Source organism: Vombatus ursinus, unplaced genomic scaffold (assembly GCF_900497805.2).
Source record: "Vombatus ursinus unplaced genomic scaffold, bare-nosed wombat genome assembly UNPS02014779.1, whole genome shotgun sequence".
Taxonomy (NCBI): Eukaryota; Metazoa; Chordata; class Mammalia; order Diprotodontia; family Vombatidae; genus Vombatus; species Vombatus ursinus.
The window spans coordinates 46,726,858-46,747,189 of NW_020954557.1; the positions used below are offsets into that span (position 1 = coordinate 46,726,858).

The 20,332-nt window shown below is 40.1% G+C and overlaps 1 protein-coding gene across 1 annotated transcript in view; it reads right to left on the reverse strand.

Annotated features, from left to right (window-relative positions):
* Positions 1 to 20,332, reverse strand: part of MYO3B (myosin IIIB) — a 628,721-nt gene that overhangs the window by 560,820 nt on the left and 47,569 nt on the right. The window contains exon 7 of the mRNA XM_027865702.1: positions 1,196 to 1,341. Coding sequence (XP_027721503.1) covers positions 1,196 to 1,341 — 146 coding nt within the window. The remainder of the gene's footprint in view (positions 1 to 1,195; positions 1,342 to 20,332) is intronic.

Here is a 20,332-nt window from a genome sequence, read left to right on the forward strand (position 1 = left end):
ACCAGTCCTATGTTGGTGTAAAAGCAGAGAGAAGAGGCTTAGGCCCAGAGCATTTCTAGAGAGTGGTGGCTGTTCCCATCTGGGTTGAGTGGAAGTAGAAGACCTAGATAACATTATGACGCAGAAGGCTAGAGAGCCTCATCTGCATATAAATAGACCTAATCAGAAATGCAAATTGCAATCAAGAGAAATTTTGAAAGCCGGTGATAACTATGTGATTGTGCAGATAAGGAAAGGTCAAACACTTGTATTGTTAACGCCTTTAAACTGCTATCAGCCAGCCCCCAGGCTTCCTTTGTAAATGAAATGTGGAAGACGTAAATATATGTCAATCAGCATCCAGCCTAGGACAGGGTCCTCAGATAGCAGCTTTTTATTGTTCTCTCCCCAGTTCTTTCCAGTAACTAAAAATTCTAAAGTTGCCCATATGCAGACCCAATTCAGAAGAAAAACCAGATATAAACAATAAAATAAATATCCTACTTGCTATGTAATCCAGGCTCATGTACAACCCCTTTATTAAATAAAGACATGTATAAAATACATTTACATTTAAACACACTCCACAGATGACTCTTCTCCATGGATGCTGCTCTCATTGAAACATCATAAAGTTAAAATACATCATTATTGAAGGTTATCACAGGCTCACAGAATGCTAGACTTGGAGAACCACCTGATATCAAAGGCCGTCTCATCCAATTCATACCTGAGTGAGAAGCCCCTCTATGACATTTCTGATGGACTCACTCGGTAAAAGATGGAATATCTATCACACACACACACATACACACACACACACATTCTTTGCCATACTTTCTCCAATAGACTGAAATAACATTCAAATTGAATAATATTGAAATGCATGATTATGTGATTTAAAAATAAAAGACACAAAGAAGAATGCCTTTATCCAGAATTATATCTGTAGTCTTCTGTGGGGAGCTGAGAAAATCAACATCCAAGAAAATCAGGAAAGGATTGAAAGCAATTGTTTCAACAAGGTGTTATTATTCCTTGTTGGTTCTTTTACAAGACCATTTTTCCTCTTTCTAAAAAAAAATAATTTTTCCACTGAAGCTTTCTTAGGATTCAGTGGCAAATTGTTTATGAAATATTTATCATCCTTCTTAACTAGACTCTTTTCCCCCCAAACATCAAACTAATGAATCAAGAGAGCCATCTAGTGCCATACCTTGGAATCTTAAAGAGGGTTTTCACAGGATGCATGTCAAACAAGGGTGGGTCTCCATCCCCCAGCTCTATAGCCGTGATCCCCAGGGACCAGACGTCACATCGAGCATCATAAGAGTAGTCGTACTGCTGCTCGCAAGCAATGACCTATTGGACAAAAGCAGGACGTGAGACATTAACCTTCACTAGGCAGGAGGCCTCGCCCACGTCAATGTCATAAGAGGTCTTCTGTCAATCATAGCCTCCTCTCTGCTGCCCTGGCTTCACTGAATTAGAATTCCTAAAGTAAGAAGAAACTGATTGTTTTCTATTTAAAGATGACTGACTGTTCCACCACTCCATGTGTTCCTTGACAAAAAAAAACAAACAAACAAACAAAAAACAAGACAAAACATGTGACTGTCTTAGGGTCTTCATAGAACATCCATGCAGTTGGTTTTTAAAATGTTACATCTGGCTCCCTCTCTCTCTCTCTCTCTCTCTCTCACATACACACACACACACACACACACACACTCCCATCCACTAGCCAGACAATCTGTATCTAAATGTTCATTAAAAACAAAACAAAACAAAAATATTGCATCTGTGTCCTTATACTTGTAACTATTTACAAAATACTGAACAGAGGGAGGCAACATGACACAGTGGACAGAAGGCTGGCCCTGGAGTCAAGAAGACCTGAGTTCAAGGCCAGCCTCCAACATTTCCTAGCTGGTTAACCCTGGACACCCCTGTTTGCCTCAGTTTTCTCATCTGTAAAATGGGGATAATAACAGTATCTACCTCCCAGGGTTGATGTGAGGATCAAATGAGGTAATAATTGTAAAGTGCTTAGTATAGTGCCTGGCATACAGTAAACATTATATAAATGTTAGCTATTATTAGTATTATTATTATGGTCTAGTCACTTAAGCTCTCAGTGTCCAAGCAACCCTCTAAGACTCTAGAGATAAAATGTCCATCAGCACTGGTATACATCATTTCTACACCAAACTCCAGGGTTTTCCTCTATCAATGAAATAGCAGGTTCAGACCAAATAGTACTATTACTGCTATTAATAATAATAATAATAATAATCAATTTATCTTAAAGATGATTGTCATCTTTCACAGAGCTTCCAGTGTGTCTAAATTATCTGATAAGAACCCTGGATCAGCCAATGCCAACAACTAATGTCAACTCTTCCACAGGCTCTATGACCTTGAGCAAGTCACCTCTCTGGGACTTAGCTCCCTCATCTCTGAAAAGTGGGACTGAAATGGCTAATTTCTATCATGTTTCCCAGAGATCTCTCTAACATTAGTAATCAAAATTTATAGTTTAAAGATCCTTTAAATAACATTCTCTCTTGCATCTCATAACTGTGCAAGACAAGGAATGAAAGTAAAATTACTGCCAATTAACAGACAAGGAAGTTGAAGCGCGTAGAAGCCACTTCTCCAAAGTCACTCACCTTGTAAGGGACAGAGCCAAGACTAAAACCTGGATCTTCTCACTTCAAGCCTCACTTCAGTTCTTTCCTCTGTATCATATTGCTTCTCATGATCATAAAAATAATAGCTAACATTCATGCAGTACCTTAAAGGTTTACAAAGTATTTTATTATATACATTATCTCATTTGAGCCCCACAGCAACTCTGAGGCAGGTGTTAGAAGAATTATCATTTCCATTTTACAGATGAGGAAACTGAGACTCAGAGAGCTTTAGTCACACAATTATTAAGTGTCAGAGGGACAATTTGAACCCATTTCTTTCTGACTCCCAGTCCTGCATGCTCTCCATTATGCCATATTGCTTCTGATCTATGACCCATGACACAATCAGTATAAAAGATTCAATGTCCTCAAGTGTTGCTTCTTCCTATCAAGGTCATCTGACCTCACTCTTTCTTCTGCTTTGATTGGGTCTAAAAGTTACAGAGACAGAATGCCACCAAACTTGTCATTCTCAGTCTTCTGTCATCTCCCACTGTTGTTCAGTTGTTTCTCTGTCATATCCAATTTTTTGTGACCCCATTTGGGGTTTTCTTGGCAAAGATACTACAGTGTTTTGCCATTTCCTTCTCTAGCTCATTTGACAACCGAGGAAACTGAGGCAAACAGAGGTAATGACTTGACCAGGGACATACAGCTAGTAAGTGTCTGAGGCCACATTTGAGTTCAGGAAGATGAGTCTTCCTGACTCCAGGATCAGCACTCTATCCACTGTGCCACCCAACTGTCCATCCATCACCAAGCTGTCCACCTGTCATTGCTTGGTAAACACTAAATCTTATGGGGAGGATCTGTTCCCATGAGCTTTCTGAGACAAATGCAAAGACTCCTTGTATTCAGGCTGCCTTAGGAAAGATCAAATGTTGGGCAAAAGGAAGGGGGAGGGAGGGAGGACAGGCAGGTGCTTTGGGTACTTTTTTTTGGAAACATTTTCCTCACCTCTTTGAGGATGACCTGGGGCTACCTGGAGCAAGATATTCTTCTTCCAGGTCAAAAAAAAATGTTGGCACATGCTGGAAGTAGTAGCTGGAGGCATACAACACTGCTCTGGTAAAAACACAGAGCTCTGATTCTTCCTGCTCCTGTTGCTAGTGAGAGAAATGTGCACTGTACAATTAATACCATTGACCTGCCAGCTCATGAAAAGAGACTCAGACTGAATGGGTCAGAGCTTCGAAGGAAAGGTGGACAGCACTGTCCCTGGCTCATGTCCTTGGCTACAATACAGGCAAGCAAGATTTTGGAAGGCAGAGCTGCTATTCATGGAAAATGGAGAGGGCACAGATTACCAAACCCAACTATAGCTCATATTCTGGCTTTATGCAGATTCAAATCCTATATTTTAAGTGGAATTCATAGATTCACAGAATATTAAAGTTGGAAGCACACCCCTGGAGAAACCCCTAAAAAGGGGGAGGAGTGCCCTCAGGAAAGTCCTCCGACAGAAAGGGGCACTCTCCATCATCCTATTTATCAACAGGACTAAGCCTGGACAATTGATAAAGGTGGAGGAGAGTGGAACCAAGAAAACGTATTGGGACATCATTACAAGAATCCAGTCATGTGGTGATGAGAACCTGTATTGTGCTGGTAAAATGAGGAAGGTAGCTACAGTGACCTTCAATGTCCCTTAGCACTCTAAACCTATAATCTTAAAATACTAGAAAAGAAAAGAGAAAGAGAGATTCTATTTTTCCTCTTCTATTTTCATAAATGTGCAAAACTCTTTTGGCTACAGATAATAGATGAGGTCAGCTTGTTTAATAGGTTGAAAATTGTCAACTGGCCAAATTCTTCCCTTTCTAAAATATATCCCTCACCTGGCAGAAAGAACTATTGAGCAACCCAACTTCACAACAAAGTTCATAGAATTATAACCAAAAAAATTAAACATGATCTGCAGAATGGAAACATTTGTGAATAGCAATGATTTAGTATTGGCACAGTCCCTGCAGTCAAATGTTTTTGGCTTTGTCTACTCAACAAGACAGCTAATCCAAAAGTAAAAAATGTCAATCCATGGATTGTAGGGAGTACAATGCCTGGTACAGAGTGCTGGATTTGGAGACAGTATTTAGGTGCAATCCCCAGCTCTGTTACTACCTGTGTAATCTTAGGGAAGTCACTTAACCTCTCTGGGTCTCAGTTTCTCCACCTATAAAATTAGGGAGAGTTGAGTCTAGGTGACTTCCAAAGTCTGTTCCAACATTAAACCTATGATCCCATGAACAACCATAGCCTCCTACAGAAAACCTTTCATGACCTTCCCTTCCCAGTCCCAACTCTAGTACCCTCCATCCCTAAACTACCTTTATTTATTTTTTTACTTATTCTGTTTATTTATTTTTTATTTATTCTATATATATACATGTAATAGTCCCCCCCCCCAAAAAAAAACTAGTTACCTTGAGAGGAGCCAACTTAAGAGAAGAAACTAATGGCTTATCAGGATTGAAGGTTAAGATTTTCATCATAATGGGAGTTTCAAAAGATCTTTTAAGAGAGAAAGGAGGATGACAGCATGGGTCATTGATAGCAATATCAGCAATGTCTCCTCAAATTCACACCTACAAGGGAAACTGTGACAGGCAAAAAGCGAAAGGGGCAAGCAGCAAGGCACAGGACAACAATTTTTTCCTATTAAAGATTTCATCTGACTGATCTTTCTCATAGACATTTGGAGTTAACCTTGTCTCTTTTAACTCTTTGTGACCTTTACTTTGTGACCTTTACATAGTATGGACAGCTCTGGGAGCCACACAGGAGAGAGTGAAATTTTCTTTGGCAGGGCTGGGATCCCTTTCTAATTGGGGGCATAATCAGATGGCATTTACATTTCAGAAGTATGCTCCCAAGAACAAACTAAATTACTATAAACCCAGGCCTTTTCAATCTGCCCAGGAGTGTGCTGGTAAATGTTTTAACAACTAGCTCTCTGAAAAAAAAAAAAAAGTACTTAAGACATACTTTTAAGTTCAATTTGCATTAATATTTCCTCCACCCCTTTCTTATATCTAGAAAACTAACAAAACAATAATTTGAGCCCTGATTTGTCTGCTCATTTCTAATGTAGAAATGCTCACTCTGAAATGTTAACAATTGGCTATTGCCACCAGCTGGTCAGAGCTGGCTTCAGAGCATCCTTGAATCTGCCTTCATCAGACCACAAACTAAACCTGGTGCAAGGTCTCCTATCGGTTACATTTATACATGCATTTGTTTTCTCCAAGAGAAAGTAAGCCTCTTGAGAGCAGGGACTATTATTTTTGTCTTCATATCTCTAGCACTTTTGCACAGCACCTGGCACAAGAGGCAGACACTTTAAAAATGCTTGTTGATTCATCGATAACGCCAAGCAACAGATATTCTGGACTGATGTCTAATTAAATTTACCAGCTATGTCTTGAGTTCCTATTACATGCAAGGCACCATGAGGTCTGACTGACCAATTTCCACTCTACTACTGCCACATTGCCTTGCGAACCAGACCTCCAGGGCCCATGCCTAGAAGGAGTTAAGCCATTCAGCTGCAACGCCTGCCCTAGGATCCCACTTCTTAACCCCAGCTATCCCTGGAGATAGATATCCCAAACCAAAACACTCTTTCTTGACCATCACTTTACTATGTGTGTTGTCTTCCCTTGTTAGAATGTATGCTACTTGAAGGCAAGGACTGTCTGTCTCACTTTTGTATTCATATCTCTTAGCACAGTGCCTGAATCACAATGAAGTATATTAATAAATACATTTTTAAATTAATTCTTTCTGTCATTCATTCATTCAACCACAGGATCTTTGTATCTAGAAAGGACTCCATCCCCACCCCTATCCCAGGCACATTTCTTCTCTACTAAGACTTAGCTGCAAGGACCAGGGGAAGGTGACAGTTTCTTCAAAGCATAGTCTCTCTTTAGTCAGTGGATCCAAACAAACTGATGATTTGCATGCCCTCCAGTATGCTTCATCTAAGCTGCTCGATATCCTTTGGTAGAAGGGATGCTCCTGAGTTCATTTCCTTTGCCCATCAAAACCACCTTGTGAGGTAGAGATGACAAGTGGCATTATCCCCATTTTATAGATGAAGAAACTGGGGCTCAGAGAGATTAAGTTCCTTATTTAAGGTCAAACTGCTAGCGTCAGAGGTAGGATCTAATCTGACTCCAGTATTTCTTTCACTATATCACCTTCCCTCAGAAAAACATCCTTCCTAAGCAGAAGCCTGCCAATTTTTTGCTCTCCTCTCAAGGTACTTTCCTAGAGCAACTTTCTATATACGTGGCTCTTATAAGTGAGAAAATTTTAAGAAACCTGTTAAGAGAAGGCATCTCCCCTGAAGGTCATCCCTTTTCTCAATCAGATTCTCTATCAATCTAACCTGAAAAGCCAGAAATAATTCCTTTAGGAAGAAAAGAAAAAAATAATCATTCTCCTTAGCTCAACTTTCTCCTTGTCTCCAGGTGAAGTAAAATTGGCACCTTGGCAATAACATTAGGAGACATCTGATTGGTCTATGTTCCTTCATTCTCCAGGAAAAGAGTGACCTCCCAAAAGAATACTTGGAATCAGTTGATGCCTTATTCCACTTAGAACTCAAGTGTGGTGTAGTGGATGTGAATAAAAACAAAGAAGAGACAGATTTTAATTATCCACCCAAATATTTATTAAGTACCTGCTATATACAATGCACTTTGTTAGGTATCGGGTATACACGTGTGAAATAGATGAAGGAATCCTGGGTTTATGTTTGGAGGACATTGGGGTTCAAATTCCAGATCTTCAGCTTACTGACTGACCACACGACTGGGGACAAGTCACTCACCTCTTGGTTTTCTAATTGGTAAAGTAGATAGTGGGACTAGCTGATCTCAAAGGTCTTTTTCAGCTTGAATTCTAAGATCACAATCCTAATAATAGATACAATTCCTTCTCTCAAGGTAGTTACAAGAACTACTAGTAAACAGCAAAGTGCCCAGGTGATTTTCCTTACCATGGTCTAACCATTCAACCCTCCCACTCTATAAACTTCAATAGCTCTGTATTACCACTCGGATCAAATATATACTTCTCTGTTTACCATTTAAAACACTTTACCATTAAAAACCCTTCCTGCATGTTACTCCCCTCCCTTATTCACTGGCCTACTTATCATTCCTCACACATTACATCACACCATCTACCCTCTCCACACCTTTGCAATGGCTGGCTCCCTGGCCTGGAAGCCTCCACCTCTCAGAGTTATTGGCTCCCTTTAAGACTCAGTCTTTCCTGGCTACTAGTGCCTTCCGTCACTATCCCCTCCCTCCACAAGGTTATTTAGTATTTCGTTTGTACTTAATCTATGTACATTGAAATATGTATCCTATTGGTTTTAATTTTTACTTACAACATCACTAATGTGAAAATATGTTTAATAGGAATGTAAATGTATAGCCTATATCAGATTGTGAGTCATCTTGGGGAGGGTGGTGGGGAGGAAGGGGGAGAAAAATTTTAAACTCAAAAACATATAGAAGTGATTATTGATAAATCAAAATAAATTAATAAAATTTAAAAATTTAAAAAAATATGTACATGTTGTCTCACCTTGTTAGAATGTAAGCTCCTTGAGGGCAGGAACTCTTTCACTGTCTTTTATATCCCTCAGCACAGTGCCTGGCACACACAGAGTAGGCTCTTATTAAACTGTTATTGAATGTATAATTGGTATTATATTACTTGCTTTCTCAATGGGTGGAGGAGGGGCTGGGAGGAGGGCTAGAAATCAGAATTGAAAAATTTTTTTAGTGCTAAAAATTTTCTTTAAATTTTAAAGGATTGTTGATTGATGGATTAAAGGATTGATTGTTGTTCAATCATTTCAACTGTTTCATACTCTTCATGACCCAATTTGGGTTTTCTTGGCGAAGATACTGGAGTGATTTGCCATTTCCTTGTCCAAATCATTTTACAGATGAGGAATGGAGGCAAACAGCATTAAGTGACTTACCCAGGGTCACACCGCTAGGAGTTATTTGAGCCCTGATTTGAACTCAGCTCTTTACCTCTTCCTGACTCGAGGCCTGACTCTCTGAGCATTCTAGTACCACTTGCTGCCAATACACTAGTAGAAGAGCTAAAATATGTCCATATATAATAAACCCAGAAGGTAGCATATGATAAATGCCGTGTAAGTCACACAAATTGCTATGAGTGCAGAGGGCTTTTCTGAATCTAACATTCTATGACTATTCATTACCTCAAATGAAGATTTTTGTGCATAGATATGGGTTTTCTGTGGAAATAGAAAGAAATGCTTATTTTCAGTATACTAGAAGAAACTTAGAGATCATCAAGTCCCACTCATTCACTTTATAATGAGGAAACAAAAGCCCAGAGAAGTGAGGTCATTTCTCTTAGATCATACAGCAAATTCAGGCCTAGATTTTAGACCTCCAGATTTCCAGGTCTGTGTATTTTTTTCACTATACCATGCAGGTTGATGGAAAGAGGAAATGAGGAGATCTGCTTCTCCTCCCCAGTAATTCATAAAACATCTGAGTATCTGTCAAGTAGAAGCCAGGCTGAGCTGAGCTAATAACTCCTTTAAGGAAAACGAGCTTCAGGAGCAGAGCAAGAAATACTAATAATAGCTAACATTTATATAGTGCTTTAAGGCTTGAAAAGTAATTTACATACATGAACTCACTTAATCCTTACAACTATCCTGTGGGATATACATCATTATTATACCCATTTTGCTGATGAGGAAAATGAGACTCAGAGATCAGTGACTTGATCATAGAGCTAGTGTCAGCCATAGAATTCGAACCCAGGTCTTCCCAACTCCCAAATCCAACACTATACCATGCTGCTTTTCTTGATGTTGGTGAACAGACCATATCCAGATTGCTGACTTGAACACAAAGCAATGACTTTTCTAGGCTGCAAGTCAAGCACTACTTTGGGAAGAATCATAAAACTAAGACTGTAATTCCCAGGGTTATCTATTTACCAAAGATCCCAGACTGATGTTGCCATAACCCATTTCATCACTCAAAGGGATAATCTGATTTCATAGCAGTTTATACTGGTATAGTAGGGAAGCCATTCCACAGAGTATGCATGGCAATGAGCATGTGTGCTGGCCTCTTGCTAAAGATCCTTCATGACCTATTGGCTCCTATCGGTCCTCTGGGGTCCCACTACTAAAGGCTATGCTGAAGATAATTAGTAAAAATGCCAGGTGGAGCCACTCCCTCAGCACAACTTAAGACCTGCCCAAAAGCTCTGTCTGTCTCTGTGTCTCTGTCTCTGTCTCTGTGTCTCTCTGTCTCTCCCTCTCTTCTCTGTCTGTCTCTGTCTGTCTCTCTCTCTCTTGTCTCTCTTCTCTTTCTCTCTGTCTCTATCTGTCTGTCTATGTCTGTCTGTCTCTCTGTTTCTGTTTCAGTCTCTCTCTGTCTCTGACTCTCTCTCTCTGCTATTCTTTTGGATCCCATCCAGCCAGGTGTCCCTTGGAGCTCCAGAAAAGGGAAAGAAGTGATTCTGCTCCCTCTACCCTTCCCTCCCCAGCAGCCATTGCAGCCCCCAGCTAGCACATGGTGACAGTGATCAACACGGACCTCGGCTTCCCAGGCACCAGTTCTGCTTTGAGTTTATTTTCCTGAGCACAGGCCACTGAACGGTCACCTTGAGAGAGAGACCTTTCCAGCCTCATGAATTCAAGAAGCCTAGAGGGCTTGAATCGGGGCTGCTCTCCCGCTGGGAGGTGCTTCCTACAACTAAGCTCTCCTCAAGAAGAGGATGACCACTACCAAGAGGAGGACACAGGTGAAAGGAAGAAGAAAACCTAAGCCATTCCTGGATGGCCAGAAGATTGGGACTTCGTATGTGTGAGTGTTCAGACAGCTCCAAGGTGAATGTGAGCTCCAAGGCTCAGCACCCCCACAAGTCGTTGGAGAATCTTCATCTCCTGGGACAGAATGATAGAAGACGTGGAATATGTTTCACCTCTTAAGAATTTGTTAATATCTGCTTCAGAGTCTTTCATTCTGTAAGCATTCTTTTTATAATAAAAGAAATAAATAACTATGCTGTACCTAATATCCACTACTTTGTAGAGTGATTCCCTTTCTAAAAAGTACCCTCTTATACCTTTTGGGGGAAACCATAGGCACAATCCATGAGCCTTGTTGAAGAGATTTTCTTTGATGCCGGTGCAGGGGTAACAAGCAAGAAAGTTTAAACAAAACTTATTTTTTCCTCTCTCCCAGGACTCACTGGTCTGAATGCACGGTAGGGATCCTGTGTAGGAATGAGGTCCTGGGATTGTGGGGGGTGGGAGTTTGCCACATTTCTCTTATGCATTTATTATATTCAAAGTGTATGTTTTATCTCCCCCATTAATCTCTCATGTCCTTAAGGGGGAGGGAGGGGGTGTCAGTCTTCTAGCATAGTACATTGCAAACAGTAGGCACTTAATAAACAATCAGCGACAAATGCATTTAGAAGCTATCAGAAACCTAGCTCTTTTTTCCTAGGCCAAATAACCTCCCAAATATTGGCTCTATGGCCTAGATAAAGCACAGCCTGCATCACCTAAACCCAGATAGCCTTTTCCTTTTAGAAGTGAAAGGGGCACTCATTCTACGCTCCAGAGAGATAACAAGACTCCTTTACAATTCAATCCATCTAATTTCCAGTTGACAAGGTTGTGAGTTAATGCATTTGATGAGCACTAAGTCTCAGAATTAGGAGACAAGGAGAAAGCAGGTCAGTTGTCCTTTAGCTCCCCTTCCCCTGCCAAGTCTTCCACTAATCTCATCCCTTACTGGACCACTTGCCCTCCCTCCAGGGATGGGTTCACTGGGAAAGACAATGGCCTGGACACTAAATCATAGTCAGCATTTTTCCCTCCCTGAATTCCTCTCTTGCTTTAAGAGATTTAGTATTTATTTAGATCATCAATAGATTTTTGTTGTTGTTATTACCAACTGCCTACTTTTTCCTTGGCTACAGGAGTCATGCAGTTCAGTGCAATGACAGGGAAAAACCAGCTGTCAGCAGCTCTTCTATTGAAGAGGCACCAGGGACTCTGCTTGATAAAGAAATTCCCTGAGCTGCAAGGTTTAATTTAGGCTTTTCCACTCATTTGCTGGGTGATTTTTGTAAGTTATCTAACTTTTCTGAGCCTTACCATATTCCCCTCCAAATTGTGCTTCTCTCCCAGGCCATGGAAAATGCTGATTAAATAAATAGCTCTTAAAATGTATAGTATGGCTGTGAGAAGATTGGGTTTCCAAGGCCAGCACACTTGATACTGTTTATTTGGTCATCAAGAAACATTTTTTGAGAGCCTACTATGTGCCAGGGATGTGCTATTCCCTTCTGGCTACTTTGTATGCAATTAGAATAAATTGCCACCAGAACAGTGTCTGGCATATAGTAAGGACTAAATAAAGGCTTGTTGACTGACTGAATGATGTAATTGGGACAGGAGTATACAAGATTGACAAAAGCATAAGGTGCAACACTGCGTGTGTGTGTAAAGGTGCAAAATGAAAGATATATTTTAATATTATATCTTAGAAATGCATTTTAATGACAGGAAATAGCATTTTCCATGGGATGTAGTTATTTATTTTGTGGTAAGTGAAATGTCAGCATAACTCAGTGGTTAGAGAGCCAGCCTTGAAGTCAGATAGGCCTGGGTTTAAGTTCTGACTCTGACACAGATGAGGCTGTGTGACCCTGAACAAGTCACTTACCCTCTCAGTGGCCCTGGTAATTCCCTAAGATAGAAGATGAAGAGCAGTCACAGCTCTGCATTGACAGAGGGAATTTCCACCCTAGGAGTTCCTTACCCCAATTAAAACAGGTCTGGTCTAAGTCAAGTGGCACATGTAGTACCTAGTACTCCATGCAGTAGACTGGGTTCAAATCCTGCCTGCTATTTACTACCTGTGTGACCTAAGGCAAATCACTTTATTTCTTTGGACATCAGTTTTCTCACTTATAAAATTGTCAATTCAACTTCCAAAGTCACTTCCAGCTCAAGGTCTACAATCCTATGACAGTAACCCAACATACCAATGGCACAATATTCAAATACTGAGGGATGAAATTTTAAAACTAGGCCAAAGAATTTCTCTTTGGTAGATAATTAGGTGGTAAAGTCTGGACATGGAGTCAGGAAGGCCCAAATTCAAATTCCATTTACTTAGCTGTGGGACCCTGGGCAAGTCACTAGATCCCTCTCTGACTCAGCGTCCTCATCTGTAAAATGGATAATAATAGCACCTATGTCACAAGGTTGTTGGGAAGATCATTTAATATACCATATTTAGAGCACTTTGCAAGCCTTAAGGTACTATACAAATGCCTGCTATTATAATCTCTTATTGTTATTACTTATTATTATTATTACTATTATTGTCTCTACCAGTAGTAGGACTGTAGTGCCTTGGCTTGGCTTCATGGCCTGAAGCACTGGGCTTCCCTTACACAATTAATTTTTGAGGATGCCCAATAAATACAAGAAAGATGAGCTAAGCCCCCTCCTTGTGGGAAGTACAGTAACTCCTCCTCCAGACCCTTCTGCCTCAAGCTACTTCTTAGAACTAAATGAAGATAAAGGATAAGGACAGTCCTTGGGACAGTTGAAATTTCCACCCTGTGCACTGTAAGAACTAAGTCCCCTCATCTCAAGGACTTTCACAATCAGCAAACACCATCTGCGTTGAGCTGAAGGAAAAGGGCTGATAAAACTTGCCAACATCTGAACCCTGGCATTCAGAGAGCCTAGATTTCCTCAGAATGGTAATTAATTCAGTACACTTATTAAAACCTCTATCTAACCTAAAGGGGAGGGAAAATACTGAAGTGAATTTTACTTTCATCATGAAGTTTTTAACAAATGCTGTCAAAGTAATTAAGTACCTTAAAATTCACAAGTACCATTAAAACAGCACCACCACCTACCCTGGAAGAATGTGTTATGTGTAGCCATGGAAAACAAATTTCTTTAAAAAAAAAAAAAGCAATTGATATTTAATTTCTTTCCTGCTTCCCCCACTTGAACACTTATTTTGTTTAACATCCTGAAATAAATCAAACCATGAGTTGAGGATAAAGTATCTTTAATTGAGATAACAGGATAGCAAACCTGCCACCCACTTATGGGTACAGAGCACAATGGATTTCCCAACCCAGAGACCCATGAAAAAGGTTTTTATACCTATGGGAGGACAGGAGGAAGAGATAGTATGAAGTAACAAGGCCTGGTCATGAGACCCCAGTGACCCATGGCAATCCAAGCAAGGAAAACTGCTTCCTTCTGGCTGTTTTGACCTTCATGCCATGAATCCCAATGGAAGGGGTAAGGGCATCAGGGGCTGCTGTCTGGCTCAGGCTGGTTTTGTTTGCAAGGAAAGGTTCTAGGGTGGCTCAGCTCAACCTAATCTGCAAGGACATTACTGGAATTCTGACATTGCTAGCATGATTAAGAGATAGTGACAGTTACTATTGCATTTGGTATTAATTTTCTGTCAGTTTTTATAAGATGTTCAGAAGTCCTAAATCCAAGATTCTTTTCAGTTATAGTCAAAACCAAATGGGTTTGTTTGTGTTCTTTCTTATTTCTCACCTTCCTAAAGTCAATTGTGCAATCCCAAATTACAGCCTCAGGTTGAGATGGAAATTTTGCTCAAGTACACAGGCAAGATGCTGTTCTTCTAAAGAGCTAAATTCAGTCAGATCAAAGCCAAAAAGCTTTGTAAAGCAAATAGGCCCAAAGTCCTTAGTCCTTGTCTGACCTCAAAGGCCCAAAATGCAGGTGACATGCAGATAAATAAGAGGAACTAGATGGTTGAGAAGAAACTGACTCTTAATCTTCCGGAGAGAATTCATGCAACAGAATCCACAGAACTATTATTGAGGGAAATGATAGAGAATAGAGTTTCCTCACAATTGGGCAGCAACTGGGAACATCCCAATGCCAGGTACAAGATATTTTTAGGTTTTTGTAGATTCCAATGTCTTAATGTTTTACAAAGTAATAGTCTATATTAGCACAGGAAGGTTCTCTAGGAAAGAACTATGGCATCTTTCAAGTAGGAAGCCAAAGTTCTTTGTGAGGAGGGTTAAGGGAGTGGGTAAAGAGGTTGGAAGAAGGCAAAAGGCCTAGGCTAGGTGGAGTTGGAGGCACTGAAATTTATACATTTTTTTAATTGTTTCATGGAACCGAAATTAAGGGTAGGCTTCGTATAGTAAGAAAGTGTCTGAAGTAATTAAAAATGTATTGTTCTTATGAAACCCAGAAAGAGTCCTAAATTAAAATGTGAAGTCTATAAACCTTTTTCCCAGGATCATAACACGAAGCTTACTCCTTTTTACTTAAACAAAACAAGGCTCAAATTAAAAACACACACACAAAATGGTTACACAATGCCAGCTTAAAACAAAGCATGCCGGAATCACTTTGGGTAGGTATGGTTCCCTAGCCCTCCACTAGCCTAGGGGTGAAGCATACCTACCCAAAGTGAGCACTGCTTTGTGTTAACATTATGTCACCATATTCTGTGTTTTTAAATGCTTTCTGAGTTCCAGTGCCATTTCTCTGACTTCTGAATATCAATAGTTCTTTGTTCAGGCTGCCCCGAACTACACATTGGCCACATACTCCATCCCTTAAACGAAGCTAAAGTAACTGCCTAAGATCGTGACACAAATCAATTGCAGAGCCAGGACTGGAACCAGTGATATCTCCCTAAGGCACTTAACTGGACATCCTGTCCGATATAGAGAAGATGAGGTTCTCTAGAGATTTCATTTTACTATATTGTGAGCCAGAATCACAGTTATTATAAAACTGTTGCCACAATGAAGAGGCCAAAAAATGCTAGACATTTGATCTCCCTGCTAAGCAGAAGGAAGCATGGAAAACAAGGGCTATACTAGGTTAAAGCATGGACTCATTTTTAAAACATGTAGAAAAGGAGGATAGAAGATTACAAGGAGTATTGTGTCACAAAACAATAAAAAACAATTGAGTTGGAAATAAGATAGATCTTAGCAAAGGAATCCTAAAGTTGACAAAGGTTGACCTTGGCCAGGCAACCCTAAAACATTTTTTGACAGCAAACAGATATGAAATGAAACAGATTTCCAGATGTTTCTAGGGTGATCTATTTTCATTTGCTACAATAATGGAGTATTTGGACTCCACCACTTCACTGTTCAGTGTAGTATATGAGAAAGTGGCAATGATATTTAAGAAGATGAAATAAGGAAGGGCACTTGTCCTTTGTGCTTGAGCACTTAATAGATATTTTTTTCATTCATTCATTCATTTTAAATAGCCAAGAAGCAAATTAGCTATCCTCTAACTTTCCCTATCTCTTGGTTGCCCATTCCCCAGTCATCCTCCTCACTAACTGGTGCTACCAAAGAGCACCCGGAGCAAGAAAGAGCAATCAATAATTAATTCAAGGAAGAATAACATTAGAAATACATAAAAAATTTATCAAAGACAAGACCCCAAAAAAGAAATCAAAAATAAAACCTAAGGTTTTGGGAGCCTACACACAGATATATACAGCCCCATGACTGGAATATGGCTCTGAAAAAATTTATTTCATTATTTGTTTTTAGTAAGACAGGTTTAAAAAAGGAGGGTTGGAATAGCATTATGCATTAAGAAGATATATTCATTTGAGGAAAATCAGGAACCAGAGGAATGAAAAATAATATAGAACATTTGGATGAAGAAAAAAGGAGGCAGAAAGAGAAGGGATATTGTCAGTTAAGTATACTACAAGACCATCTGGACAAAAAGAGGAAATAGATGAGAAGTTTGGGAAAGAGATCACAAGCTTGGCTTGGAGACATGATATATTAGTGAAAAGGCACTTCAATTATCCAGACATCTGCAGGATATCTCTCTCTCTCTCTCTCTCTCTCTCTCTCTCTCTCTCTTTCTCTCTCCCCAAAATAAAACAGCTAATAACTTCTTGACTTGACTTAATGATAATTTCATGCCTCAAAAAGTAGATGAATTGGTGGAACTGATATCTTGGATCTAATTCTTACCAACAAGGTAAAACTTCTTGGGGTTGAAATGATTAGAACTTAGGTGTGTGGGAGAATGCCCAATCCATCTTAAAATTTGTGATAAAGAAGAAAACCAGGGATATCTAACACACACAGATATTCTGAGAGCAGATTTCAAAGGGTTCAGAGAAAGGATAAGTAAGATTCCATGTATTAAAATTCTATATGGGATGTCAGTCTTTGGATAGAAAAGGGCAAAACACAAATGGTTAATATTGATTTGATGCAAAAGAATGCCTACTCATCCTTGCTAAGTCCAAGTTATCAGGCCCAAATGAACTATATCTTTGGATACCAAAAAATTGGCAGATATTACAGTTGAACAAGTCAGTCTTTTTTTTTTTTTAAAGAGAATGGAGCTGGGTGTGGTGCATGTCCTGAGTTCTCTCTGTGGATTACCAGATCCAGTGAAATGACTTTAGGAAAGTCACTTAACATCTCTTGGTCTCAGTTGTCTCATCTATAAAATGAAGATTGGATTACATGGCTTCCAAGGTCTCTTTTAGCTCTACATCTAAGATCCTATAGCTATGCTTAGATTTGAACAAAACATATGACATTCTCTTAGATTATTCATATGGAAAAGATGGAGAGATGTGAGTGTGACTGAACCAAAAGAGTAATTATTGATGGCTCAAGTCAAGTTAAAAAAAAGTCTCTAATGGAACACCCTGAAGACTGGTGGTTGGCCCTGTATTGTTTAATATTTTAATCAATGGCTTGAATAAGGACATAGATGTCATGTTTATCAAATTTGCTGAAGGCATAAAGCTGGGAGAAATAGCCAACATGATACATCGAGATCCATAGAGATCTTGACATATTAGACTTGGGTTTAGTGTAATAAGATGAAATTTAAAAGGGATAAATGCAAAGTCTTACTTTGGGGTTCAAAATGGCAATTTCACAAGTACAAGATAAGAACTTGTAGCTAGGCAGTTGTTCACATAAAAAAAAAACTGAGGGTTTTAAAAGATTACAAGGTCCATTGGAGTGAACGGTATAAGACAACCCAAAGAAATTCTATGCAGTCCTCGTCTAACCTAAATTAAGAGAGTCAAAGCATCTGAAACAGGGAGGTGCTGGTGCTGCTTGACTCTACTCAAGTCATCAGACCACCTGCGTTCTGTACTGGGCACCACATTTTAGTACGGGTCCAAAAATTGTCCAATCTGCAATAAAAGACAACTGAGCTTCCAAGCCAATAATCCCTTATCGAAGGGACATCGCCCAATCTAATGAATGGCACCTCAGATCTTCCTCACGATCTGAGATGCCCCCTTCTTCCAAGGCCTTAGGTTTTATAGTGTTTGATAGCCAGATGAAACAGATAAAGCAGAGTAAAATACAGGATTTCATTCGTTGATAGACCTATGCCTTCACCCTGGGCCAATGAGGGATGGCAGACAGGCCAGTAGACAAGGTCACCTGTTGGCCAAAGCAAGGCAAGGAACATCCACTGGCCAGATAAAGGTCATTTCCTCATGTTGGGCAATAGAGAGGGATGATGCAGGGCAGAAGGAGAAAAATAAGTTGGGGGGGGGGAGTTTTCTGTATCATTAGGTCATCTCCACCACACTGGTGTTGGTAACTTACTCATCAGGAAACAAATGGTGGAAGTCCTCTTGAATTTATAACCAACTGCTAGAGTTCTGGGGCCTAATATAAGAAACTGTCTAACCTTATTTAATTAATATAAGGTATGAAAAACATGCACCAGTATTAGTCAACTAGCCTGACCAAATGTCTATCAATAGACAAGTACAACAGAAATAATCGCTACCCTTATGGAATCACACTAAACTGAATAATATTGATTGGAATAAAATAGGGATTAAAATAATCATTTGACACATCACGAAGGACAATGGTCAACTAGAAATGTCTAGAGTAGAGCAACTGGGATAGTGATGGGCTTCTAGATCATGCCAAAGAAGGATCAGGTGAAGAAAATGAGGATATTCAATCTAGAGAAGAAACATCTTTGAGAGACATGATATCTCTCTCTAAGTACTGGAAGGGCTATGAAATGAAAGAATTAGACTTTTCTGCTTGAACAAAGAGAGTAGAAATAGAAGAAATGTTACAGAACAGCAGAGTGGGATTTAGACTTGATTTAACAATTAGAGCTACAAACTGAGATACATCAGGGAGTAGTGGATTTTGTCTTCACTGGAGGTCTCCAAGCCAAGGCTAGATGACCACTAGTGTATTCTTACTCACGTATGGGTCAGACTAGATGCCCTATGAAATTCCTTTCAATTCTGAGATTCTGGTTATAGTACTTCAGTCGTTTTTCAGTCGTGTCCAACTGTTTGTGACCCCTTTTGGGGGTTTTCTTGGAAGAGATATTGGAGTGATTTGCCATTTCCTTCTCTAGCTCATTTTATGAATGAGGAAATGGAGGCAAACAGGGTTAAGTGACTTGCCCAGAGTCACATAACTAGTAAGTGTCTGAACCCAGACTTGAACTCAGGAAGATGAGTCTTCCTGACTCAGGCCCAGTACTCTATCTACTGCCACACCTAGCCGTTTAGATAGTATTAGGGATATCAAATAAGGAATCAAGATAAGGAATATCACAGTAGCCCAAGATTCTATGTCAATCAGCCGGTACATAATCCTGTTTTTCCTCTTTTGATATTAGAATCAGTCATCATGTAGAAGATGGAGGGCTAATGTGCAGTCAGGAAGACCTGAGTTCAAGTTCTGACTGACATATTCTGGCTATGTGAGCCTGGACAGACTTGATCTCTCAGCATCTCCAGGAAACACCAACACCATAAACTATGAAGCAGGTGCAGATCACCATTGGCAGAAGGGGTTTCCTTGCCAAGAGCTTCCTACATCCGTGAAATCCTAGATCTGGTTCGTCATGTTTCAGTATAGACCTTGAAGCAACCCTTGATTATGTCTGTGTTAGGAGGAGAGGTGAAGGAACAGAAAGCTGGAGGAGGGAATACATGAAGAATTACAGGGAAGCTTCAAAGCCTCACCCTAGCAATTACCTTCCCTCTCCTCTCTCAGCATGGAGCAAACAGGAGGCAGATCTTCAGAGCTGAATGTGCTCTTCCCTCCTCTTCTGGGACCCAAAGCCTCACCCCAGAGCACACTCCTCCCTGCGTTCCAGATGGGCTACTATATTTAGTCCCCTCAGAAGGAGCCGATGATGTGTCATTCCCACCTCCTGAATTCAGATCCCCACCTCCCTCCTCACAGCTGACATCCGACATATGACTAAGCTTTGCCAGGGCTCCAGCTAGGGATGTGAGCTGGACCTGAGATACAAAGCTCAAACAACATTTGGTCACGGCACAGTCTTGAGCACTTGCCTGCAACCCATCTCACGGCTGGAACCCCCTGGGAGCCTATCTTGTTCTTCAGAGCCTCAGAAGCCAAGTACAATTTCCCAGAGCACAGGATGATTTGTCCCTAGGGCAGGGAGACTCTCTCAGAATAAAATGGCTTGATGCCCTTGAGAGACTAAGGCAACACAGATGAATGAATGAGGGACAAGCAAAGCATTTTTGTTCAGGAACATCAAGTAGCATTGG